The following is a 26681-nucleotide window of genomic DNA, read 5'->3' as shown; positions in this document are numbered from 1 at the left end:
TGTTTGATCCCTAAAACATGCCAACAAGGGAAGGACGAGAGATCCTATTTTCCATTTTTCAAATGAGGAAACAGGCTCAAAGAGGGAAAACTAGCTTGCCCAAGATCTCATATGGTGTAGGGACTTTAAATCTACTCTTTCATTATCTAGGAGTCCTGTCCAACATTTCTAAAGGACTTCTTTTTTAGAGAGCACTTTCCATACCTTATCTTTTCTTTTCCTCAAACCATTTGTTGGGTTCCTTGAAGATCAGATTTTACCTTTTTTTGTGTCCCTAGCTTAGCACATGCCTGACACATTGTTGTTCAGTCTTTGTGTAACTCCATTTGAGGTTTACTTGGCAAAGATACTAGAAGGGCTTGCCAATTCCTTCTCCAGATCATTTTACAGATAAGAAACTGAGGCAAATATGGTTAAGTAACTTGTCCAGGGTCACACAGCCAGTAAGTTCTGAGGTCAAATTTCTGGTACTTCTGTCCACTGCATCACCCAGCTAACACATAGTGGGTGCTTAATCTTTGCAGACTTGAGCTAGATAGTTATAGAAACGATTACTCCTATTTTATAAATGAGGAAGCCAAAGCACAGTAACCTGTCCAAAGTCACACAGCTAGACAGGGACAACAGATCTGGACCCTGATCACCCAAATCCAAGAGTCTTCCCAAACAGCCCTTGTGTGGATTTTCCCAATTGAAACTGAGATTGTTTTATTGGCAAAAATTGGAGCTGTCCCAATGCCACCTCTGCCAGAGAGGAAGCCCGATACAGTTGTCCCTTTTGTAGCCTGGGTGACAGAAGCCACCATTCACTGCTCCAGCTTGTTCCTTCTCTCCTTCTCTCAGCTTCTTTGATGGCTGCTACTAAGTTTTCCTTTCTATTGAGCTGACACCTGCCTCGCTTTAGCATTGGTTGCTGCTCTGCCCTTGGGAGCCACACAGAATAATAACAACAACAATTCATATGTCTATGAAGCTTTCCTCACAACAACCCTGGGAGGTAGGGAACAAAATGTATTATGGGCTCCATTTTAGAGAAAGGGAAACTGAGACCCAGGATAAGGGAAGTGAAGCAATAAAAAGGATACTCCCTCTGAGATGAGAGGACCTGGTTTCACTAATTATGTGACCCTCAGAAAGTCACAACATCTTTGTTTCTCCATCTGTAAAATGAAACGAAAACATCAGTTTCTCCATCTGTAAAATGAGAAGCAAATGACCTCCTGTGGTTTCTTCCAGCTTTAGAGCTATGATATCAAAACTTCAAAGGACAGGGGCAACTAGATGGGGCAGCGGACAGCACTGGCACTGCAGTCAGGAGGAACTGAATTCAAATTTGGTCTCAGGTACTTAACACTTACTAACTGTGTCACTCACATTAGGCAAGTCATTTAATCCCCATTATCTAGCCAAACCCCCTACAAAAATACCTTTAAAGGATCGTAGATTTAGAACTAAAGAAAGATCATTGTGCCCAACTTTTTTATTTTCAAGATGCGGAAACTGAGTCCCAGAGAGGTCCTAAGATCATAATTTATTTCTCTATAAGGGACCCCAGAGGGGAACTAATCCAATTCCCTCATTTAGTACACCAGGAAACTGGGACTGAGAGCCATAGTACCAAATTCCTGAGATAGCATTTGACCTCAGATCTTTGAGTCCAAGCTCAAAACAGTTGGGTGATTCAGTGACCTGAATTGGTTCTAGGAAGCTCTAAATCTGAATACTGCCTCCCACACTTAGCTCTGTGACCTTGGGCATCATCTAATTTCAGTTTCTTCATCTGTAAAATGGTACCATGTACAAGCATGGCTGAAATGCTTACTATGTGCCAGGCACTGTATTAAGCACTTTACCAAAAAATATTGTCTCATTTGATCACTTTCTTCACCCGGTTATTGGGAAGATCAAATAAGATAAATATGGGAAAGCACTCTGCAAAACTTAAATGTCTACGGCTGTTTCTACTAGGATGCCTCCAAAATCAGATGGAGATTTGACCAATACCACATTACTATGATACGTCTGAGCCAGTGTTTAAACTCAGTCCTCTTGACTCCAGGTTCAGGGTTTTTATTTTTCACTTATCGGTCTCTCAAAATAGTACAGAGTAGCTGGACACAGACAGGGAAGCAGCTCTTGCCTGGAAGACTCAGCCTCTCCCCCTTTCACTGGGATAAGTAGGGACTTGAGAGCAGGTACCTGCATCAGGAGCTTTAGGTTTGAAAGCAGGAAGCAAATGCCCGGGTCGATCCTTCCGCGTGAATCTGTTAATTTGTGATTGTCTAAGTCTGTGTGTATTCTGTCTTATCCCAAAGGTGTCCCAAATGGGACTACCCCTGAAGGGGATGGGAGGACAAGGGGGAAAAAAACAGAAGAGAGGGGAAGAGGGTAATGGAAGGTTGTGGCTAGAGTGCGAGATAAAATAGTTCTTGGGAAATGTAGACTGCACAAGGTTTGGAACCTGGAACCTGGAACAGCGGGTTATTTGAGGGCTGGCTGCATTGTCCTTTTCTTTTACCGCGACCCGCCCGCTCCCCACCCCCCACCCCCACCCCCCAGACCCAGACAGAGAAAAGAGGAACAAAATCAAGTCTCCAATTCCAGAAAGGGGAAAAGGGGGGAGGAAGGGAGAGACAGACAGACACTGAGAGAAAAGAAAGACTGTGTTTGTGAGAGAGAGAGAGAGAGAGAGAGAGAGAGAGAGAGAGAGAGAGAGAAGGAGAGAGACACAGACAAACAGAGACTGAGAGAGAGGAGAGAAAGAGCAATTGAGATACTTAGAACAGCTCAGGCGACTCTGTGCGGCCGTGTGTGTGTGTGTTTCTGCATCGGTATGTGAGTCTTCTCGGGGTTACAGCATTACAGCCTGTGTGTGTCCGTGTGTGTGAGTCTGTGCCGGTGTGTTGTGTGTCTGTGAGGAGGTGCACATGTCTTTGTGCCTCTGCGTGAATGTGCCCGAGTCGATGTGCGTGTATGTGTGAGAATCTATGGTGTTTGTGTGTACGGCTGTCTGTGTGTATCCAGCTGGGAATATACCGTTAAGAAGAAATCTGGACCTTTGGGGTGTGTGTCCGCGTGAGGGTCTCCGTGTGTGTGTCTGAGACTATGTGTGTCCGTGTTGTGTGTGTGTATGTGTGTGTTGTGAGGTGGCTCTAGTCAAATCCCTCATTTCTGATTGGCTCGGCTCGGTGACGGGCCCGGCTTCTTCCCGGGTGCAGGCTGCGCTCGCGTGTGTGTGTGTGTGTCGGGGTGTGTGTCGGTGTATGTGTGTGTGCGCGCGCCGGTGTGTGTGTGCGTGTGTGTGTCTGTGCGTGGGGGGGGGGGTGCTGTGTGCGTGTGTGAGTGCGAGTGTAGCTGTGCGCGCCGATGTGCGGGCAGCGGCGGGGCGTGCGCGGGGCTGTGGCGGAGGAGCCGGGAAGGCGCTGAGAGCCGGCTGTCCGCCCCCGCCCCCGGCCCCGGCCCGGGCCCCGGCCCCCGGCCCCCGGTCCCAGTCCTGGCTCCGGGACCATGGCCCCGGCCCGCGCCGGCCTGCCCTCCTCGCTCTGGGTGGTCACGGCCGTGGCCGCCACCTGCATGTCGGCGGCCCGCAGCGAAGGTAAGCCGGGGGCGCGCGGGTGGGCGCTGGGGGCAGGTGGGGGCGGGGCTTCCCGAGCCCGAAGTTCACTTGCCCGGGGGACCGGTCTCCCCCAGCCCTAAGCCAGCCCAGGGTGCGGGGGGCAGTTTCCCCGCTGGAGAACCGGGCGCACACCTCCCCCCTCTGCCCCGTCCCTGCCCCGCGGGAGGGCCGGGGGGAGGGGGCAGCCGGAGCCCCGAGCCCGGGAGCTTAGCACGCAGCGGCCCAGCGGCGGGGCCCGCCCCAGCTCAGGCTCCGCCTCGGGCTTCGGCTCGGGCTCCGGCTCCTGGCAGCGGTTATCGCTCTGGTGCGAGCTGCAGGCGGGCTCCTGCTCCGCGTCCTGGGCACGCACACTCTGGAGAGGGGCTCGGGCTGGGGCAAGAAATGCAAGTGGGCACCCCGGGACGGGCGGAGGGGCGCCCGCAAAGAGACAGAAGGAGTCCGGGGGTCCGGGCAGAGAGGTGGGAGAGGGGCCGCTGGGCAGAGGGGATGGAAGGGCCCAGGGAAGGGCTAGAATTGATAGTAGCAGGAAGGGACAGTGTCCTAATATAGAACAGAGAGAGAGGGGGGCACAAAGGTGAGGGAAAGGAAAAAGGAAGCTAGAGATAAAGGAAGAGGGGAGAAGAAGCGGGAAGTGAGGAGAGGGAGGCAAGAAGAGAGGAAAGAAGGGAGACGAGAAAATCCGCAAAAAAGGGAGTGAGGGGACAAAGAAAGGGAGGCAGAGGGGAGCAAAAAGTGAGAGGTCTTCGAGGAGAAAAGCGCTTAAGATAAGGCATGGAAACGGGGGTGGGGGGCGGCCAGAGACCAGCACTGAGAGGGCTCAAAGACTAGACCCCAGTCAGTGGGGGATTTGGAGCTGCAGAGGGACCTTCCAGAATTCAAACCGAAACTCCATGATTTTAAAAGCTGAACTAGCAGGCCGGGCACGGAGGGCAAATGACTTGTCCAAGGTCACACGGGAAGAAAAACAAAGAGCTAGGATTAAACCCCATACCCTGGCTCCAAAATCCCTCAGTACCTCATTGGAGAGAGGGTGGGAAGCAGCCAAAATTGACTCCGGGTAAGAATAGGGAAGAAGAACTATTAAGTAGCGCTTGGAGATCAGCTCCTGAGAGACTGAACAGTTAGGGGTCCCCAGTTGGCTTCTGGCTGCTGACTTTCATCCAAGAAAATTCAGAGGCCATTCTTGACCTACAGTTTCCCCCATGCCCTGGGGCCTTCTGCTTCCCACTGGTTTGCCACCAACTCCCATAGTCAGCCTCCCTGCTCTTCTCTAGGGAATCCTAGAGTTTCTTTGTAACTAAGGATCAGAGTGATGGGAGTGGGGGGGAGGGCGGAGGTAAACCTTAGCATCATTTTCCCCATCCCATCCTGCCCAGTGAGCTCCTGCTCCCAAAGTCCATGCTCCTTGGCCCTCCTTGGCTATAGTGTCAACTTGGACAGGGATATGTTGTCCACAATGAGGAAGGGATTGTTTCCCTTCCTCCGCCCAGCACCCATAGGGTGTATTGAATCCAGTTCTGAACTCTGCATTTTAGGGAGGACCCCAATAAACTGCAGTGTATGAGGACAGCTAAGATAGAATCAAAATTAGACTCAGTATAATATCAGTCGAAGGAAATGGGTCTGATTGACCTAGAAAAAAGAAAACTGAGTCTGAGTGGGGGAACCTGTTAGTGATTTTCAGGTGTGTGAAGATAATATCTTGTGCAAAGGGGATACCATTCAAATAAATGTAACACGTATTTATTAAGTGCCTTGTATGTCCGAGGCACACAGACAAAATAGGCAAGTCTGCTTTTAGGTTCTGGTAGGCTATTGGGAGAGATTAGGTGCAGGGGATGTGCACAATCCAGGCTAATTTGTGGAGGGAAATAGCAGTAGTAATTGAAGCGAATCAGGGAATGCTTCCTGGAGGAGGTGGCAATTGAGTTGAGCTATAAATAAAAGAAGATAAATTGGGGTGAACCTTTTTCTTGGCCTAATTGAACGCAATCTTGGGCTCCAAATGAGGAAAAAAATTGTTAACAATCAGCAATCCAAGACTGTGGGATTTAGAAATAGGAGAGAACAATCCCACTCCAGTAATTTTATAGCTAGGGAACTAAGGCCTGGAAAATCACTTAGAGGTAGTAAGATTCAAATCTAGGTCCTCTAATAACCCTAAATCGAAGGCTTCTGCCAATAGACTTCTGGCTAAATTAGGAGTGAGTTCCCCATCACCAGTGGTCTACTTGTTGGGGATGCTGGAGGAGAGATTCCTGATTAACTGCAGGCAGTGCTAAATGCCCTCAGAGGCCCTTGCCCTTCTTGGACTTGAGATTCCCACAGCTACTTTGTCAGTGTGAAGTTTGGCAGGGTGCCACCCTTGGCCTGGAGTCCCACCTGCTAATATCTGGAGTCCAAAGGGGGACTCTGGCCTGAGCCAGGGTGAACTCTGGAGCAGACAGCCTTTTCCAATTCCCTCTAAAACCCGCATCCCCCAAGAGCATCGGCTTCCATGCCAACCTCTGAGCTCGTACAAATGCCTTTCCACTGACATGTGAGACCAGGGCCTGGACACATGTTTCTGTGCAAAGGGCCTAGAGGTCAGGCAGGGTCAGTAGCTATCACTGAGGACAAAGGTATTACCCAGAGAGAAAATGGGGCTGCTTTGGGAGGCCTATTTTGAGGGGAACGGCAGCGGCTGGGCCAACAGGATCATGAGACCAAGGGTGGGGGACCTGAGCTTGGATCCTGGACTCTGCTGCTTACTTACCTGCAAGACCTTCGCTTAAACAACTCCTTTTCTGTCTCTGGAACTAATTTTCCTTTTCCATAAAATTAAAGGGGCAGGGGGTTCAGATGATTTCTAAAGTACCTTGCGACTCTGAATTTTACCATTCAGTGATTGCTAAAAGGAACTGGGTGGGGAGTAGAGTCTGAATGAGGAAGGGAAGATGGGCAGAGAGGAAGGGAATAGGGAAGAATTTGGGGAGCTTAGATTTGGTTTTGCAAGGGGACCAGCCATGAAGGTGGAGCATGGGGATGCGGGGGGGACATTGCTGCTGTCTGCTGTAGTGCCTGATTAGCATTGCTGAGTCTAAGTATGGGATGTGGGTACACAAGGAGTCGGTTCATCATGCTCTTTCCTCCTTGGAGACAGCCTCTCACACAGAACTGGGGACCACGATCAAACCACATCACAAGATGTGAATCCAGGAGACTCGGGGTGGGGACAGGGACACCATCTGAATCGTGGAGTAGAAGAGAAGGGTTGTTGGTCTGAGGGACAGGGATTGTCATAGAAGGATGATTATTTTCTTGAGTAGATGAGATGTGGGGTCATTATCCATTGGAGAGAGGTCATCGTCCTTCAGGATAGGGTCATTGTCAAGTGGGATCCATTGTGCTGAGGAATAAACCTTGTCTTTGGGAGGAGTCTTTTTAAAATGACTCTGGCTATTGTCCTGGAGGAAAGGACAGTTATCTAGAGGGATGGGGAGCATCTTCTCTGGGCAGAGTCCATTGTTCTGAGAATGGTCAGAGAAGAGGATTTATGTTCCCAAGGGTCTTTGTACATGTCACCAGGAAGCTGGATAGTATGGAGAGGGGGAGGGGATGGTCACTGTCTCCATTGTGCGACGCCATCCTATTTTCTGAATACACCTGCTGGGCTGCTTGCCTCCTATATATTTCAGACAAGATTTGGGATGGAGCTAGGAAGAATGTAAGCTTCCCGAGAGCAGGAACTTTTTTTCTTTTTCTTTGGATCCTCAGCATAATATAAAAGCCACTTACATAGGCTGCTAATAAATGCTTTTTATTCATATATTAGATCTGTAATTGCATTGATACATGAAGAAACCCAATGAGAAAACTCCGTTTGCTGGTGCAGACTGGTTACCTTTCAGATCCTTAGAGGATCAAAGAGTTCCGGGGTGGCCCTGAGAAGTTAGATGTCTTTCCCAGGGTCACATAGCCACTATGTGTCAGAGATGAGAACCTGAATCCAGGTCTTGCTGATTGCAAGACCAGCTCTCTTTTCCAAAAGATAAAAGCTTATTGAATTAAACTGATTTTAAACAACATGGCTTTAGGCATTGGAAATGGCTATTATCAATAGGCATTGAGAGACCCTGGTGTCCAGACTAGAAGGATCCCAGTCCTCAGCATCACTCTTGGGCAGGGGCTTTCTTGACTGAGCTTGGACTAGGGGGATTTCTAATAATGTTTCATGGGCACGAGGAGGAATTCTTACCAGGATGCCATCCCCATAGGGCATCAGAAAGCCATTAACATGGCAAATTTTCTGCTGTCAGTTCTTCTCATTGCCTGCCCCCCCACACACACACACAATCACCAGAGTCACACCAGATCACAACATAACCCGGGAAGGAGTTGACTAAAGAAAGGGAAATGGGCTGATGGTCTCTTCTCAAAGACCTTCATGTGGATTCTCTACCCTAGGGATTCAACCTTCAGATCCAACTTCCCTGTGGAACTAATTTTCCTCCTCCGTAAAATCAAAGGGGCAGGGGGGTTAGATGATTTCTGAATTTTACCATTCAGTGATTGCTAAGAGGAACTGGGTGGCTGCCATCCATTCCCTTGCCTCCCAAGGCATGGTTGACTTGCCGTCTCATTGTCATTCTGACATTAATTCAACAACCATATTCTCAGTGCTTTTACTCTTCTTAAAGTGAGGGGCAAAGTGGTCTGGTGGCTAGAGGCTCAGCCTTACAGTCAAAAAGATCAGCATTCAAATTCTGCCCTTGATACACTGTGTCACTGACTGGCTGTGGAACTCTGGTCAAACCACCTGATCTCGACAATTCTCTATAATTTCAAGTTAAGTATGAGGTGCTGATCATCATGTGTGAAGGGGATTTTCCATAACAGGAACTCCTTTCACCTATGAAATCAAAGTTCTAGATCCCCCAAAGGTAACTCATTATGCTAATGAGTTAGATAAGGCATTTAAGGTCTAATAAGGAGGAGTAAGACAATATACAATATACAATGCAAATTAGATTGATATCTTCATAAGTGGATTATAAGGTGCTAAGAAATCAAATGAGAGCCCACCTCCAGCTAAGGAGATACCTAGCTCACATTTCTCTTGTGTTTTAAAGTATACAATGCACTTTTTGCCCCCTACAACCTCTGACTGGTATGGTGAAAGGATTATTATCTCTATTGTACAGATGAGAAAACCATCAGAGAAATGAAAAGATGTACCCAGCCATGCAGCTGGGAAGTGGGTAGATCCAGGACTCAAAAACAGGTCTTTGGATTCTGTAGCTTCTACTGAGAGACAGTTCTCTGGAGGGGGGAAGGGGCCGTTTAGGCCCCTTAAAAGGATGGATGGTATATTAAAGGCCAGAGGGTGGGAGAAGGTGTTCCAGACCCTGTAATCTGTGAGTGCAAAGGTAGGAAAGGGTGGTGAGAAATCATATCTGGAAGGAGTTTAGCAGATGGGAAGGGGCTGTTGTGTAAAAAAAAGGAATATAAACCAATTTGAATATTTGCCTTCCTGAAATAGAAGAAAACTGTGTTGATGAGGGTAGAGGGGAAATGTAATATATTCCAAAATCAGATGGAAAGTACTTTAGAATTACATATTGTTTGGGATTATCCAGGGCTCTGTTTGCCTGGGCACCAAGAACTGATTAAAAATACACTGATTTTTCCATATTTTTACCTAGGAGTATTTTTTTTTGAAAGGGTAGAGGACAGACTTGTGATTCTATTTGTCTGGGAAACTCTTGGTGTGGAAACTCCCTTCACTAATACTGACCAGCAATTCTTCAGTAATTTAGAGCTTTAGAGAATTGCCTACTTAGGGACACCCAGCTGGGACTGTCAGTTTGTGCCCAAGACTGAGCCAGAAACCAGGGTTCCCAAGTTCAAGGCCAGCCCCTCAGCTGCCTCTTATGCGGTAATAATTATAGCTTCTACTTATTAAAGTGTGGGAAGCATTTGATATGCATTATCATGTAGTATCCTCTCAGTGTCCTCTGGGTATTTGTACCCTTGGGTTACAGGAAACGGGATTCAGAGGGCTCTCAGTCACACAGCTAACAAGGGTGGGGATTAGGATTCAAACTCAGATCTCTTGTGGCTATGGGTCCAGCTAGGCCAGCTGCCTCTCCAGAGAGGCTCAGGTGTGGGGTGGAGGGCAGGGGGCTGGGGGAGCAGAATGAAGCTCTGGTTGGAAGGAGAAGCTCCAGAATCAGTGGGAGCCTTTGGAGAGGGCACTGGCCCCCTTATTTTTATGTGGGATAAGGCTTTTGGGGCAGGATGGAGTGCTTAGTATTCAGTTCAGAGGGAGGGAAGGAGAGGGAAAGGAGAAGGAGGGGGATGTGAAGACCCAGGATCAGAGCTGGAGAGACTTCACAGGGCAGGCACATTTAGTCAGAGTGGCCAGTTATGAGAGCAGAATGGTTTCTTTAAGTGGCCTCCTCCATAAAATAAGAACCTTGGAATAGTTGATTTCTAAGAGCCCTTTCAGCTCCACAATTCAGTGTTCTAAGGTCCTAATCAACTTTTAACATTCTCTGTTCTGAAATCTCTTCCAGCTCTACATTTGATACTCAAAGATCCCTCCTACTTCTGACATTCTGGCTCTAAGAGCTCTCCCTGCTCAGACATTCAGTGTTCTAACATCCCTCCTATAGCTGACATCTTGGGTTCTAAGGGCCCTCCCAGCTCTGACATCCTGAATTCTAAGGGCCCTCCCAGCTCTGAAATCCTGGGTTTTAAGGTCTCTGACATCTCTAACATCCCAGGTTCTAAGGGCCCTCCCAGCTCTGACATCCAGTGTTCTAAGATTCCTCCTGTATCTGACATCCTGTGTTCTAAGGGCCCTCCCAGCTCTGACATCCCGGGTTCTAAGGGCCCTCCCAGCTCTGACATCCTGAGTTCTAAAGACCCTCCCAGATCTGATTTTCTGGGTTCTAAGAGACCTCCCAGCTCTGACATCCTGAGTTCTAAGGGCCCTCCTAGCTTTGACATCCTGTGTTCCTTATAAGGGCCCTCCCAGCTCTGACATCCTGGGTTTTAAGGCCCCTGCCAGCTCTGATATCCTGGATTCTAAGGGCCCTCCCAGCTCTGACATCCTGGGTTTTAAGGGTCCTATCAGACATGACACACTCAAAAGCTCCTCCAACTCTGACACTCTCTGTCCTCGCATTCCACCCTCTTGGGTCCCAACCAACTCTAATGCAGAATTTCAGAATTGAAAGAGATGACAGAGACCACAATCTAATTCATTCCATACCTGAATACGAATCCTATCTTCATCATTGGGACAAGTGGACACCCATATTCTGCTTGAAGACTTATAATGATAGGGAACTCACTACCTGCTGGGAGAGTCCCCTTCACTTTTGGACAGCTCTAATTGCTAGCCAGGCTTATCCCGCTCCTGGTGGAATCAGCTTCTCTGCCTCTGCGACCTCTCCCTTCTAGTGCTACCCTCTGGGGCCAAGCGGAGCATGGCTAATCCCTCTCCCTCATGACAGCCCTTCAAATACTTGAAATCAGCTATCATGTTTCCTGATAAGTTGTTTTTCATCCAGGTTAAACGTTCCTTACTCCTTCAACCAGTCCTTGTGAGGTATGATCTCCAAGGCTCTCTTTGGGCGTCCGGCTTATCTCTCAGCGGGTCACTTCTTCTCTCACTGGGGGGCCAGCTTATTGATGCCCTTCATAAATTGGGCTGCTCAGATCTGGACACAGTGCTCCCGAGGTGGCTTTCCCAGGCAGGAGAACAGCACAGCTATCTCCTGCCTCGTTCTGCAATTCCTTTTTTGTTTGTTTTTGTTTGTTTTGAGGTCATTCTGTCGACCCACATTCAGCTTGCAGTTCACTAAGACTGGTAGATCTTTGTCACAGGATTAATTTATTGTCTAGGGCTCCTCAAACCGTACCCCACCTTCTACTCATGTGGTTGATTCTTTTTAAAACCCAAGTGTATGGCTTCACATTTATCCCTATTAAATTTCATCTTATTAGATTCAGATTGTTCTTCTAGCCTGTTGGAAATCTTTTTGGATTCTGATTCTGTCATCCAAGTGGTGCTTAGTATTCAAGGGGAAGGGAGGAGGGAGGGAGGTGGAAGGAGAGAGCAGGGGAGAGAGAGAGAGAGAGAGAGACAAGGGAAGGAAGAGGACAGAGAAGGGGAAAAGGGGGGAGGGGAATGTTGGGGAGAGAAAGCAGGCCAGCGGGGAAGGGAGAAAAGCAGGAAAGGAGGGGGCGAGAAAGATGGAACTGAAGAGGAGAAAAGAAGTGAAATCAACAGAGGAGAGAATACTAGGAAAGGACACTTGAGGGAAGGTCAGTTATAGGAGGGCAGATGGAAGGGATGAGGAGAGAAAAGGAGAGGAGGGGAGAGAGAGAAGAAAGGAGGGGGGACAGGGTGAAAAGAAGGGAAGAGAGTAGGGAAGGGAGGCTCCATATTGGTTTGAATATAGACTATTCCCAAACATAACCATATCGCAAAGATAAAATTTCTGAAAAGAGGAGAGCAAATGAATGTGTGTGTATGCATATATACATATATATGTGTTTATAAAGAGAAAGACCGGAAAATAATTACGCAAAGTAACTGTATAGCTCAATATTTACTGAAATAGATGGATTGTTGGGATCAAGATTACACTTTTACTCCAGAGTTATTACATTATGTACTTATGTGACCTCCCTCCCCCATAATCTCTTTGGGCCTCAGTTTCTCCCTCTGTAAAATTATAGAGTTGGGCTAGGTAGCCCCAAGAGCCTTTTCCAACTCCAAATCCATGAAATCTACAATTTGATTTGAAGTGTTGGTGAGAAAATCACGACTCTTTTGCATGAGTGGGGAAGAAAAAGTTGGCGAAAGACAGACATCAGATTGGATGTACACCTCACCAAGGAATGCTAGACTTGGGTTTTCAAACCCCAGATTTGCCCTCTACTGTCAGTGTGACTTTGGTCAAGTAATTCCCTTCTCAAACTCCTAGTTTCCTAATCTGTGGAATAAAGAGGTTGGACTAGGAGACCTGTAAGTCTATTCCGGCTTTAAATCTTCACTCAGTTGCTTTACCATCCTTCACATCCATACTTGGGCCAGGCAGACAATAGCCAATCAGAACACACTTGTAAGATGCAATCAAGGTTTCTGCAGACCACATGGCAGGGAGGGAAAGGCAACCCATATTCAGATCAGTGTGAGATTTTTTTTTTTTTTGCAAGCATCTCCAATGTGGGCAGCTCCAAAGAATGCACATTGTTGTTCTTAAGAGACTCCCAGCCTAGGTGAGTGGGAGAGATTGCTATCATAGATTGGAGTAATTAGCAGGACCCGAGCCAGGTCTCTGCAGGAGAAGGATTTCGAACAATTAACTGGGTGCAAAGGATGAAAGGGGAAGTTATCTGTGGAGTCCTTGGCTTGAGCAAAGATGTAGAGGTAGGAGAAGGCAATGATGGAGAAACCAACTAATCAGATTGTAGGGCAGTTTGGGTATCGTAGAAAGAACACCTGCTCTAGAATCAGGCCTGGATTCACATATCACCTCCGAGGATGACCACTACTGGGCTTCCCAGAAAGTTACTTAACCACTTACTTTTTCATTGGGTTAGACCATCGAGTCACTGAAGCCCTTTTGGTTCCAACTCTCTGGTCCTATTGTACCCACTGCTGAGTAGAAGGCAGCTAGATGGCTCATGGGATATTGTGCTGAACTTAGAATTGGGAGGCCCTGAATTCAAATGCTGACATTAGCTGATTTCTTAGCTGATTAATTCTGGGCAAATCACTTACCCTTTTCTAACATCAGAATCCTCATCTGTGAAATAAGGATAATAACAATAATAATGACACTTATCTGATGGAGTGGTTGTGGAAATCAAGTGGGATAACAGGAGAAGTACTTTGCCTACCTTAAAGCACTCCATAATTCTAGCTATTATAAAAAATATTATCATTGTAAGGATAATATAGCAATACATTTGAATATGTAATAATATGTCATCATGATATAGTTATAAAAATAACTAGCTATATAACAATTATAAGATGTAATAATAGTTATAATAGCTAGCACTTATATAGTGTTTTAACACAGGCAAAATGTTTCATGTTAATTCATTTGGTTTTTTAGTAGTAGTAGTAATATCAATTATATATCCATCATTATGTCAGTATCATTTTATATATATATATATATATTATATATTATAATAGATAATGATATATATATATATCATTATCTATTATAATATTTTAGCTTTCTGATCCTAGATGAATCTCTATGCCTCAATTCTCTTGAGTAAAATATTTGTACACCTTACCTCCAACAGTTTTATTATGAATGAAGCAGGTACTTTAAAAACAGTAAAGTTTTATAAAAATAGAAATTATTCCAAAGAAGAGTTATGAGACTCTCCTATCCCTTCTTCCTTCTTTGTAAAGGGGAGGGTCTATGTATGTGAAACACAGTATACAATGTCCAACTTTTTCCATATCTTGGGTAGGTTTGCTGACCTGGTTCCCACTCACCTACCTCCTATTTTTGTATTTTGTATTTTTGTATAAGTTTCCATTCTGTGATTAAATAGGTCCTGGGCTTTCAAAGGCCAGTTTCTTTTTATATAAGACAAACTTCCAGAGGGAGAGAAAAGGTAGAAAAATTGTGAAATGTGGGTGATTTGTCAAAAGATAGCAATAAAAATTAATTTTAAAACTGATACAGGGATTTTCATTTATGCCATCGAATAGATGGTAGGGACAGGTTTATGGAGAGCCATTAAAGGTTTACATTTGATGCAATAGACAATCTAAAAATTTTATAATAATTCCAGAGTCTGATTTCTTCCAGTTTTACTATTCACTCATGGGATGATAGGATTGAGAACTGGAATGAGAGACAGAAGGAACAAAATGAATGAATAAAAAAGCATTTATTAAGCACTTACTATTTGCCAAGAATCAAAATATTTATTAAGCACTCACTATTTGCCTAGCACTGAGGATACAAGTCCAAATACAAGATAATCCCTACCCTCAGGAAGTTTACCTTCTAAGAGGGAAATGATCTTGGAATTCATCTTAAAATTCAATCCAACCAAGATTCTTAACCTTTTTGGTCTCATGGACCCCGTGAGAAGTCCAGTTTGGCCCCTTCTTTCCAATAGTATTTTTAACTGTTTGAAATAAAATTCATAGGATTATAAGGAAACTAATTATGTTGAAATAAAGATGTAATTTTTCCTCATCCAAGTTCATCAACTTCTTGAAATTCATCTACAGATCCTTAAGGTCCAAAAACTATAGGTTAAAAACCCCTGATCTAGGCCAACCCTTTATTTTACAGAGACATTCCCAGACTTACCCAGGATCACACATCTAGGATTAAAACCCCATTTCTCTGACTGCAAATCCAGTTCTTTAACATATATATAGTCTTTACTTTCAAATATGTCCATCTTTCCTTTCCTCCTCAGACAGCCATCATTTGAAGTATAGAATGAAAGCAAAAAAATAAAGAAAGAAAGAAAAAGAAAATAAAGCAATTAACCCACACATCAACTGAATCTGCCATGATCTGCATCCATAGGCCTTCACCTCTACAAAGAAGAGAGGTTCATTTTCTCATCTCTTATCCCAGACTAAGTAAAACTAATACAGCATTCAGAGTCATTGTTTCTTTTTCTCTGTATCTAGTATCTAGTCATCTTTCCATTCTCTACTAAACCACATCTCTTCAGTAAGGCACTTCCATGTCAGAAAAAATAAAGTATCATTCACTAAATAAGATAAAATAAAATAAAGTATTACTCACTAAATTGCCTCCAGCTCTAATGTTCTATATTTTGAGGTACTTTCTAGCCATATCTTTTCATACTCTAAGGTCCCTTCTAGTGCTAATATTCTATGTTCTAAGTTCCCTCCTGACATTCTCTGTTCTGAAATTCTGTTGTAAAATCCTTCCCAGCTCTGACCTCCTGGGTTCTAAGGGTCCCTCCCAGCTCTGACCTCCTGGGTTCTCAGGGCCCTCCCAGCTCTGACATCCCGGGTTCTAAGCGCCCTCCCAGCTCTGACATCCTGGGTTCTAAGGGCTCTCCCAGCTCTGACATCCTGGGTTCTAAGGGCCCTCCCAGCTCTGACATCCTGGGTTCTAAGGGCCCTTCCAGCTCTGACCTCCTGGGTTCTAAGGGCCCTCCCAGCTCTGACATCCCAGGTTTTAAGGGCCCTCCCAGCTAAAAAACTCTCTTAACTCTTATGTGATGGGCTTCCTACCAATTCTAACAATAAATGCTTTATAACCAGTGTATGTAGTTGGACAGAAAAATAGTACTAGGTTCAACTCTGGGAGGAGGGAGATAAGCTCATTGGAAGGGAGGTTGAGGCAGAGGGAAAAGAAAGGGTCTTGTCCTCCTGATGAAACTTGACCCAAGACCCCCAGGGGGGAGGATGGTAGTTCCTCTTATCTCTCCTGCTAACTAGAGCCTAGCCCCTGGGGGGAAGCTGCAGTGCGACCTGCAGTCCCCCCTTTTTCCTCCCCCACCCATCAGGCTAGCCAGAGAAGAGAGATTGCTAACCCACTGGCTGACCCAGTTTTTCCCACGCTGGTGGAGAGGGAGGAGGAGGAGGGAGCTTCTCTCTCTGCCTCCTTCAGGAGGCCTGCTGGGGAGGAGCGAGAAGGAAGGAGGAGAGAGAAGACAAACCCAAAGGTGGATTCCCTTCCAGGTCCTTTCCCATGGGATCCTTCCATGAGAAGCCCAGACAGGATCCGCCCTGTCTCCCCCGACTCCTTTCCTGATTCCGCCTGTCCAGCCCCAGCTTCTGGAACTCTCTAGATGGGTGGCAAGCCAGGAGCCAAGGGATCATCAGGGGAGGGGAAGCCTGGCTGATGCAATAACCCCTGAACAAAGAAACTGCCAGAGAATGACCGACTCCTTCAGCGTGGGTGCATGCTGATGACACAAGTCCCCGTGGTGTCCCTGCCTGGTTTGTATAGCTAAATGCAGACTTCTGGGGAAGTGTCAGTGCTGCTGCCTTGGCCATGCGCAAGGTGCTGGCAAAGCAGGATGGAGAACGGTCTGCTGTGGTCCTCATGTGGCAAAAGCAACAGCCTGGTCCCATGCAGGGAGGAAGCCAGAAGGAGGTGGGACTAACTGGGAACCAGTGTAGGAGGGAGAGGATGCAGAGCCTTGGGAGAGATCAGGTGGATAGATAGTCTTTCTAGAGGGGTCCCAAGCAAAGACAAAGGGGGTAGGGAGGGGTGAAAATCAGAGAATAACAGTGCTACAGGGGACAGAACAATATGGAAGGTTGAGAGAGCCTTTAGAACAGGGGATGTCAGAGTTGGGATTGGTGCTTAGAACTCAGGATGTCAGAGTTGGGAGGGCCTTAGAACTTAGGATGTCAGAATTGGGAGGACCCTGAGAACTCAGGATGTCAGAATTGGGAGGGCCCTGAGAACTCAGGATGTCAGAGCTGGGAAGGCCCTTAGATCCCAGGATGTAAGAGCTGAAAGAGCCATTAGCCCATAGAACATCAGAATGTGAAGGGCCCTCTGGATATAGAGTATTAGATCAGAGAAAAATCTGAGAATTTCAAATGTCAGAGCTAGTCCAGGACTTCAAAGTTCATTCATCCAACTCCATCATGTCCAGAAAAAAAAGACAGTTTGCTCTGGATCAATGGTTAATTTATTTGGTAGCTCTGAAGCTAGGATACTGGTCCCCCACTTGTCCCTGTGCAGGTCCCCACTCTGTGCCATGCTGTCTTTAGCTGAGAGGAAACATATTGACAGAGGAGAGCTCCAAGGCAGAGCGTAGTTAGGTGAGGGGTAATAGGTGACTGAGCTGGGAAAAGGTCAGGATCTAGAAAGTGAGTGAACTAAATAAAACCCTCCATAAATCACTACCTGTCAGCCCTGCCCTCCCTTTCCTGAGCAGTGAAGGATGGGAGAAGACCAAGTTCTGGCCCACCCTTCTCTCCCCGGGTCCAAACACATAGAAACCCTTCCCAGACATATGGAAACACTCTACAGACATGAGAGGAGTGCATTGTGCTACAACAACAGCTCCTTTTTAATGTCTTCTCCACAAAATCAGTGGCAAAAAGCACTACTAGAGTATTGCAACCAGGGCATAAGCGCTGGGTTCTAGTTGCATTTGCAGCTGTTACCAGCTGGGCCCAGATTCCTGGCTTCTTACAGATTCATAAAGTGGCAGAGCTGGAAGGGGCTTTGGGCAATCCATCCCAGGGCTTTCAGTTTTCAGATAAACACACTGAGGCCCAAGGAGAAGGGCTTTGCTAAGACCACACAACTCATAAGGGCCACGTTGGAATTCACACAGGTTTGACCTCTGGTGCTTCTGTCACTACCCCACCCTGTAGTGTTTAACCTTGTCTGTAAAATGGGATGTCACCAAATGTATCATGGCCTAACCATTCTAGTCCATCGTGACCAGTCTCACAGGATTTCTCTGAATCTCTCAGTTGGATAACAACCATCGCTAGCATTTATATCGTGCTTTAAGATGGGTAAAATACTTCACAGTATCACCTCACGTGCTTCTCACGACCACCCTGAGGGGTAGATACTATCATTATACCATTTTACAGATGAAGAAACTGAGGCAGGTTGTGGTAAAGTGAATGGCCCATGGTTCCCCAGCTAGTGAGTGTCTGAGGTCAGGTTTGACCTCAGCTCTCCCAGATTCCAAGTCTCACGTGCTAAACACTGTACTGCCCAGCTGCATCTCATGAGAGGAGTAATGAGGGGAACCATGGAAAATAATGTAATGTTTAAATTCAGAGAATTTAGGAGAAAATCCTCTCTCTTCTACTTACTGACTGAATGAATGATCATGGGCAAATCACTTTTCCTTATGAATATGTAATGGAAAACTGACCAATGAGAGCCATCTACTTAGGAGAATGCTGTCTGTGTGGCCAAGGACTGGGATCTCATTGGTCAGTCTACTATTACATACAAAGTGAGAAGATTGGCTCAGATGATCCCTAAAGTTACTTCCAGCCCGAACTCTGTTGTTTAATGTATACAACTCAAATATGCAATCCATCTGTCCATCTATCTAACCATCCATTAATCGAATTATCTAGCTGCCTATCTATTCATCTATCTTTTCATCCATCTACCTACCCAATTATCTTTCTATCCATCTATCATCCATCCATCCATCTATCTATCTATCCATTAATATAATTATCTAGCTATCTAGCTACCTATCTATCCATCTATCTACCTTTCTGTATTTTTTCTATCCACCCATCTATCTCTATCTCTTTCCATCTATCCATATATCTATCATCTCTCTATCTATCTATATCTTTCTTTCTTTCTCTCTATCTACCTACCTACCTACCTACCTACCTTTTCATCTACCTATCTTTCTACCTGTCTGTCTGTCTATCTATTTATCTTGGATAAAGGTATTCTACTGCACCAAACAGGGCACTAGGTGGTGTCATAGGGCACAGAGTGCCAAATTTGGAGTCAGGAAGACATGTTTCCGAGTTCAAATCTTGTCTCAGATACTTCCTAGCTGTGTGACCCTGGCCAAGTCACCTTGCTTTGTTTCCTCATTTGTAAAATTAACTGGAGAAGGAAATGACAAACCAGTCTAATATTTGCCCCCCCAAAAAAAACCCAAATGGGATCACAAAGATTCAGACATGACTAAATAACCAGACATTGTGCCAAATCCTGGGAATTTAAAACCCAAGATAAGATGGCCTCTGACTTCAGAGATCTCATATTCTATTTCATTTTATAAACTGTGAGAGACAGTGTGGTGTAGTGGCTACAGAGCTGATCTTGAAATCATCTAGACCTGAGTTCAAGTTCTGCTGGCCATCTGTCCCTAGTCAAGTCATTTAAATAACTTACTTCTCTAAGCATCTCTTAGACTTTAAGTGGCAGAGAAGCACTGGAAGAGGGAGTTTCCTCCCTCTTGTAAATTTCCTCCCTCTTGTAAACTATATTTCAATTAAAAAAAATTTTCAGTTCCAAATACATTCCCTCCCTTCAGCTCCTCTGCCCGTGAAGAAGGCAAGAAATATGATATCTATCATACATATGAAGTGGCCTAAAACATATTTCCACATTAGCTATGATGCCAAAAAAAAGCAAGGAAAAAAAAAGAAAATAAAAAAAAAGAACTCAGTCTGCAGTGGGAGTCCATCACTTCTCTTTCTGGAGCTGTTCCCTCCTTGTAAATCATAAATTTCTACATAAATGTCAGCCATTTGTATTATTAATCTGGTCCTTTGTCCTCAGTGGGCACCCAGTATATTAATTCATTAATTCAACAAATATTTCTTAAGTTCCTGCTAAGTACAAAGCACAACCAGTGCCCAGGGCTCTTCCCAGAATGCCAGGGAATTCATGACAGAGACAAAAGGACCTTAGACCTTAGACCCTTTCCTCGGCAAAGCAAGGAAAGGCAGGGATCTGAAAATTTAGAGAGAAATATGATGGGATTTCCAGAAAGAATAATACGTTGACATTGTCTAAAAGGAGCCCTTGTCTCTCAGGGAAGAGACATGGCCAGATGACGAGAGCAGAGGGCAGCATGTGGTAAAGGACACGGTATCGGAGCAGCGTGGAAAGCTGCAGAGGATGGGGATGGCATTCTGGAGCAGGTGGGATTTGAACATCTCCACAGGTAACTGTGGGAAGAGGACATTACAATTCATTTCAACTTAATTCAGTTCAATTCAGTAATCATTAAGTAACCGTAGTGTGCCCAGAACAAAAAAAATTAAATAGTCCCTGCCCTCAAGGGGTTTATAGTCTACCAAAGGAATGCATGTGAGGGTAATATGATGGGGGCAGAGGAGAGATCCTAAGTGCTCCAAGGAAATCTGAGGAGAACGTCCTAACAACCATTAAGAACAATCTTCCTTCCTGAGAGCTTCCTGAGGGAAGGAACTTCAGTGGCTCTCTGGCTCCTTGGTGCCCAACTTTCATGGTAGACGCACAATAACATGCTTGTTGATTTCTCGCGCCGCAGTGGAAGTGGTACCTGAGTCGGGCCGTGAGGATTTTCTGAGAGGGCAAAATGAGGCAATAGTGCCGTCCAGGTGAATGGGCTGAGGTTGAAGAAGAATGGTCACTGACCGGAGAAATCATATGAAATTAAACTGGAAAGATGGGTTGGAACCCTGATGTAAAAGGGCCTTGTATTCAAGACTCCCAAGTTTCTGTGTCATCCTGAAGGTGATAGGGAGTCATTGAGACTTTGGGAGCAGGGGATTATTGTGGTCATCCCTGTTGTGAAGGGAGATTCTTTTAGCAAATGGAGAGGATGGGGATTACAGAGAAGAGGCTGGACAGGGGCAGGGAGACTGGGAAAGAGACTATTGCTGCAGCCCAGTGTGAGAGCCCTGAGCTCAGACCATGGCTCTGGGGATAGAAATATTATGGCGGAAGAGTCGATGGATTTGGGCTGAAAGAATGAGACAGAAAGGGGAAGACCAATGATGATGATAGTAATGGCCCTAACTAGGACTCTGGAGAATTGGGTGGGCTTTAAAGAGCTCTTCTTTCCTGTATTTTTGCAGTGAATTTGCTGGATACATCAACCATCCACGGGGACTGGGGCTGGCTCACGTACCCGGCACATGGGGTGAGTGATGAGATGGGGTGAGTCAGCTGGCTGCTGACTCATATTCCATTGGATGGGCAGGGGGTGAGCAGAAGGTGGGCCCTCCCTGTCCTTGGTTCCCCAGGAGGTCATGGGCAGCCGGCCCTCTATCTGAAGGAGGGAGCCCAAGAGCTGTAGCTGGGAAACACCTTCCTGCCCCCCACCCCCAATATCAGACTAATGATGATAATGATAATCATAATCACAGTATTGGATGAGGACCTGACCTCAAGGTCATTCGGATGTGGATTCTAGCCTCAGCCATTCTGCTTTCTTACTGTGGGGGATTTAGGGCAAGCTATCTCCTATCCTCAGTTTCCTCACCTGTAAAATGAAAGGACCTCATTAGATAAGGCAGCTAAGGCCCACATGACTTCAGTAATCTCCTTGTTGTCACATAGGGAGTCAAGAGCACAACCAAGATTGAACTCTTCCTCAGGGGGCTCACCATGACTCTGCTGATTTTGTCCTCAGCTTGGCCCTTTTGCCATTTGGTCCCTGGGCATGCTCAGTCCCCCCCGTGTGGTTTTTAGGGCTGAAGCTCCAGCCTCAGGTTCCCTGCTTGCCAGAGCAGTGGCCCCCAGCTGCCCTCCCAGCCTCCCAGATGCAGCATGCTCAAGCTCTAAGGGATTTCTTCCCACAAATTAGCTGCTTTTCCTGACTGGCAGGTTTCTATGAAAGGTATTGACATTTCCAGTCACCCAGACTTGAAAATGGAGTCCTCTCTGACTCTTCTCCTTCCTGACACACTCCCTTCCTCCCCCTCAGCTGAAAGGGTGACCTGGCCCTGTGGCTTCCACCTCCCCAAAGCTTTCTTTTCTGAACCCCTCCTTTTCTTGCTTGGACCCTCATTAGCTCTCACCTAGATTATTTCAAAAGCTTTTCAGAGTGCCTTCTCCACTTTTCAGTAAATACTTATCCAGGATTTGTGTTCAAGGACTCTGGACTGGCTCCAGAGGGAGACACAAAGATATCAACTTTTTGCCTTGAAAGAGACCACTGTCTATGAAGGGAGAAAAATCACAATCCCAACAAGTACAGAGCATTAAGAGAGCTTGGCAGAGGGCGGGGTACACATCTAGAAGATCCTGAAAATCCCTCCCAGCTCTGACATCTTGGGTTCTAAGAGCCCTCCTAGCTCTGTTCTAACAACCCTCTCAGCTCTGACACTCTGTTCTAAGGACCCTCCCAGCTCTGACATCCTGGGTTCTAAGGGTCCTCTCATTTCCAATGATGATAATTGCTAGAATTTATATACTGCTTGAAGGTTTACTAAGCCCTTTGCCAATATTCTCTCCTTTGGTTCTTGTAAGAAACCTCCGAGATAGGTAGTATTGTAATCCCCATTTACTGATGAGGGAATTGAGTTACAGAGAGGCTGATGGACTTGCCCAGGTCACCAGCTGGTTAGTATCCCAGGCAGCATCTGCATGTAGCTTCCCATTTTCTCCCATCTTCATGTTCTGAGGCTCCAGCATTTCACTTGCTGCCATCCTCTTGTCTCAGAGGGACCTTCAGGTTCTCACACTGAGCATCCTAAAGTTCCTTCCACCTCTGAAGTTCCGTGAGTCTGTCTTTGGGACTCTCCCTGGCACCTCTGGGGTTAAAGCCATTGTCATAGTTAATTGAGTACCAAATAACATGCCAGCTGTTTCCTGTCTGCCTCCTGCCAGAGACCCAGAAAAATTAATCAGCTCTGTCAGCACTGAGGCATGCATCAGCCTGCCCCACCAGTGCCAGCATTGTGCCGGGCACCACTCTCCCCTAGAAGCATCCCTGCTTGGGGATATAGGGACTTGAGGGGGGCAGGTGCCCCCATCCCATCAGCCTACCTTGGTAGCAGAAGGTTTTCTCCTCGTCAGGTTAAGGACTGAGACTCTCTCTCTGCCTGCCCTCCACCACTGATGCTGCTCCAAAGGGCATTTAGTTGGCGCTGGCAGCAAGCCTCTCTGGACCACCCTAGTTGTGCATAGCTTCAGTTCATTTCAGAGCCTGGAATGACAAGTTCAGGATACTGGAAGAGCTTAGGTGGTGAAGTCCCTGCCAACTGAATTTCAGAAATGGCTCCTCTGTAGAAGCCTCTACAGAAGGTTAGAAGGATAGGTGACCTAGAGAATGGGAGCTGAACAAATAGTGGTAGAGATGGGGGAGTCCTAGGATGTCAGAGCTGGAAGGGCCCTTAGAACCCAGGAGGTCAGAGCTGGGAGGGCCCTTAGAACCCAGGAGGTCAGGGCTGGGAGAGCCCTTAGTTTAGAACAGAAGAAAATTAGAAAAAACCTGAAACTCCATCTCACCTGTTCCTCCAGACGTATCACCTCCCTTCCTATAATTATCCTCCCCCTCCTCCCGTGTTCCCACCTCCCCTTCTCCCTAGTGGGCTGTCAGCTTCTTGGGGGCAGGGGCAGGCTCCTCGTTCTTTGAGGACACAGAGTATTTGAGTTAAGTTGCTCCTTGTCCCCGGAGCCTTAACCCGGGGGAGCGTCCCAGAGCCCGCTCACAGGCTGAGCGCTGGCCCAGTGCCCCTGACAGCCCGCCTCTGGGCCTCTCCCTGCAGTGGGACTCCATCAACGAGGTGGACGAGTTCTTTAGCCCCATCCACACGTACCAGGTGTGCAACGTCATGAGCCCCAACCAGAACAACTGGCTGCGCACGAGCTGGGTGCCGCGGGACGGAGCCCGCCGGGTGTACGCCGAGATCAAGTTCACCCTGCGGGACTGCAACAGCATGCCGGGGGTGCTGGGCACCTGCAAGGAGACCTTCAATCTCTACTACCTGGAGTCCGACCGGGACCTGGGCGCCAGCACGCAGGAGAGCCAGTTCGTGAAGATCGACACCATCGCCGCGGACGAGAGCTTCACCGGGGCGGATCTGGGCGTCCGGCGCCTGAAGCTCAACACGGAGGTGCGGGGCGTGGGGCCGCTGAGCAAGCGCGGCTTCTACCTGGCCTTCCAGGACATCGGCGCCTGCATCGCCATCCTCTCCCTGCGAGTCTACTACAAGAAGTGCCCGGCCATGGTGCGCAACCTGGCCGCCTTCTCGGAGGCGGTGACGGGGGCCGACTCCTCCTCCCTGGTGGAGGTTCGCGGCGAGTGCGTGGGGCACTCCGAGGAGCGGGACACCCCCAAGATGTACTGCAGCGCCGAGGGGGAGTGGCTGGTGCCCATCGGCAAGTGCGTCTGCAGCGCCGGCTACGAGGAGCTCCAGGACGCCTGCGTGGGTGAGCGAGCGCGCTTCGGGTGTGGGGGATCGCGGGAGAGGCGGCGGGGCCTGGGCTCCGCAGGGGAGGGAACGAGCTGAGGCCCCTCGGACCCCACCCCGGGACACTGCAGATAATTAGTCCTCGGGCCCGTGCCGGGCGCTGGGGATAGAAAGGGAACCGGGAAGCAGTCCTGCCCTCAAGGAACTTAGCGCAGTAGGGGAGAGCGCATACAGGGGAGCATAGGAGGGGACTGGGCGGTGGGGACTGATTTTAGGAACTCCAAGGGGAGAAAGCTCTTCCCTCAAGGCACGTGGACAGTTTGAGTGATTTGCCAGAATCACGTGGCCAGTAGGCGTTAGAGGTAGGATTTGAACCTGCAATTCTTCGGCTTTGTGGGGAGCTACCCATTGGCTCTGTTACCTCCATGCTGCCTCTCATAGAGACGTACACATATCAGCACAGAGAAACCTCGTAGAGAAAGGCGGTCATCCTGAAGTACCCCTGGTCCTTGGCCCACAGTGGGAAAGCCCAGAGAGCTGGGCCAGCCAGAAGGGAGGCAGGAAAGGGCCTTAGAGAAGGGCCTGTGGCAGCTGGGATGGGGGAGGGCCGGTGCCCTGACTTCCCTCACCCAGGATTCAGCAAACATTTATTCAGCACTAAATCCCATGGATGAGGCTCTCTGGCAGGCATGAGGGATACAGGGACTCCATCCTGTGTCAGGGATTCAGAGGCCCCATTCTGTGTGAGGGATACAGAGACCCCGTCCTGTGTGAGGGATTCAGAGACCCCGTCCTGTGTGAGGGATTCAGAGGCCCCGTCCTGTATGAGGATACAGGGACTCCATCCTGTGTCAGGGATACAGAGACCCCGTCCTGTGTGAGGGATTCAGAGGCCCTGTCCTGTATGAGGATACAGGGACCCCGTCCTGTGTGAGGGATTCAGAGGCCCTGTCCTGTATGAGGATACAGGGACCCCGTCCTGTGTGAGGGATTCAGAGGCCCGGTCCTGTGTGAGGATACAGGGACCCCGTCCTGTGTGAGGGATTCAGAGGCCCCGTCCTGTATGAGGATACAGGGACTCCATCCTGTGTCAGGGATACAGAGACCCCGTCCTGTGTGAGGGGTTCAGCCCGTCCTGTGTGAGGGATTCAGGGACTCCATCCTCAGCTTCCCATCTTGGACAGTTTTTCACCTAGCACAGGATCATGTTTTGGTAACTGAGCGGCAGCCGCCTCCTCCTCCTCCCCAGGCCCTGCCTGCCCTGCCCTTGAGAAACCCAACTTGACTGAGGGACAGGCAGTGGGACGGGCAGTGGGACGGGCCAAGGGCCTCTCGGGATGGAGAACTCCAGAGGTTCCATTGGGAACAGTGAAAACAGGTCTGTGTTCCACTGGTGATGAAAGGGGACAGCAGTGGGAGAGTAAAACTAGGCTGTGTGTGTGTGTGTGTGTATGTGTGTGTGTGTGTGTGTGCCTGTAACACATTAGAAGAGAATACACTGGACATGGGGACACAGAGTAACCCCAGGCAGCCTTTTGGGAGGGGCAGGGGCAGAGGGAGTCAGGGAATAGAGCGGACACCTGGGGGTCCCCAGAGGCCCCAGTGGATCCCTTGGAGTGCTCTGGTACTCTTGGCCTCCCCCCTATGATGCCCCCAACTTCCATCCCATTCCTTTTGACTCAGCCCAAGTTTTATTAGAGCTTAAGGTGGGAGAGCCCTGGCCTGGCCCGACCCTGCAGGATGGAGTCCATGGCGGCAAGACGAGTCTGACAACAGATGCTGCCCCCAGTACTTGGTCCAGTGGCCTTGGGCCAAGGTTCGACCGGGCGCTCCCCGTAGCCCTGGATGCTGCTCTTCTGCCAGGACCTTGGTCCTCCTAGTTTGTCTCTCTTGCTTCTCCTCCTGCAGGTGTGACCGCCCTTCTGGGTCCCCACTGCCGGGTCATCTTCAGTGTCCCACCCCCTCCCTGCAGGTTTTGTGTAAAGCCGTGCTGGATGCCCATTCTCCCTTCTGCTTTGATTCTTGTTCTCCTTGTGTCGCCATTGTCACTGTTGTTATATTCTCATCCTTCTCCTTTCCTCCTCCTCCTCCTCCTCCTCTTCCTACTTTTCCTCCTCTTCCTCCTCCTCCTCCTCTTCCTCTTTCTCCATCTCTATCCACCTATGTCTATCAATCATCTAGTTATCTATCTAGTTATCTATCTGTATGTCTACCTATATCTAT

General features: G+C 47.8%; 1 protein-coding gene across 1 annotated transcript in view; it reads left to right on the top strand.

Moving 5' to 3' along the window:
• Window positions 1–3308: 3308 nt before the first annotated feature.
• The window catches only part of EPHA8 (EPH receptor A8), a 45406-nt gene continuing 22033 nt past the window's right edge, over window positions 3309–26681 (top strand). The window contains exons 1-3 of the mRNA XM_031961538.1: window positions 3309–3595; window positions 21177–21241; window positions 23814–24477. Coding sequence (XP_031817398.1) covers window positions 3508–3595; window positions 21177–21241; window positions 23814–24477 — 817 coding nt within the window. The 5' untranslated portion in view covers window positions 3309–3507. The remainder of the gene's footprint in view (window positions 3596–21176; window positions 21242–23813; window positions 24478–26681) is intronic.

The sequence above is a fragment of the Sarcophilus harrisii genome, chromosome 3 (assembly GCF_902635505.1).
Source record: "Sarcophilus harrisii chromosome 3, mSarHar1.11, whole genome shotgun sequence".
NCBI classification, from domain to species: Eukaryota; Metazoa; Chordata; class Mammalia; order Dasyuromorphia; family Dasyuridae; genus Sarcophilus; species Sarcophilus harrisii.
Note: the sequence above shows the minus strand (reverse complement) of the source record. Positions and strands in the feature narration are given on the sequence as shown.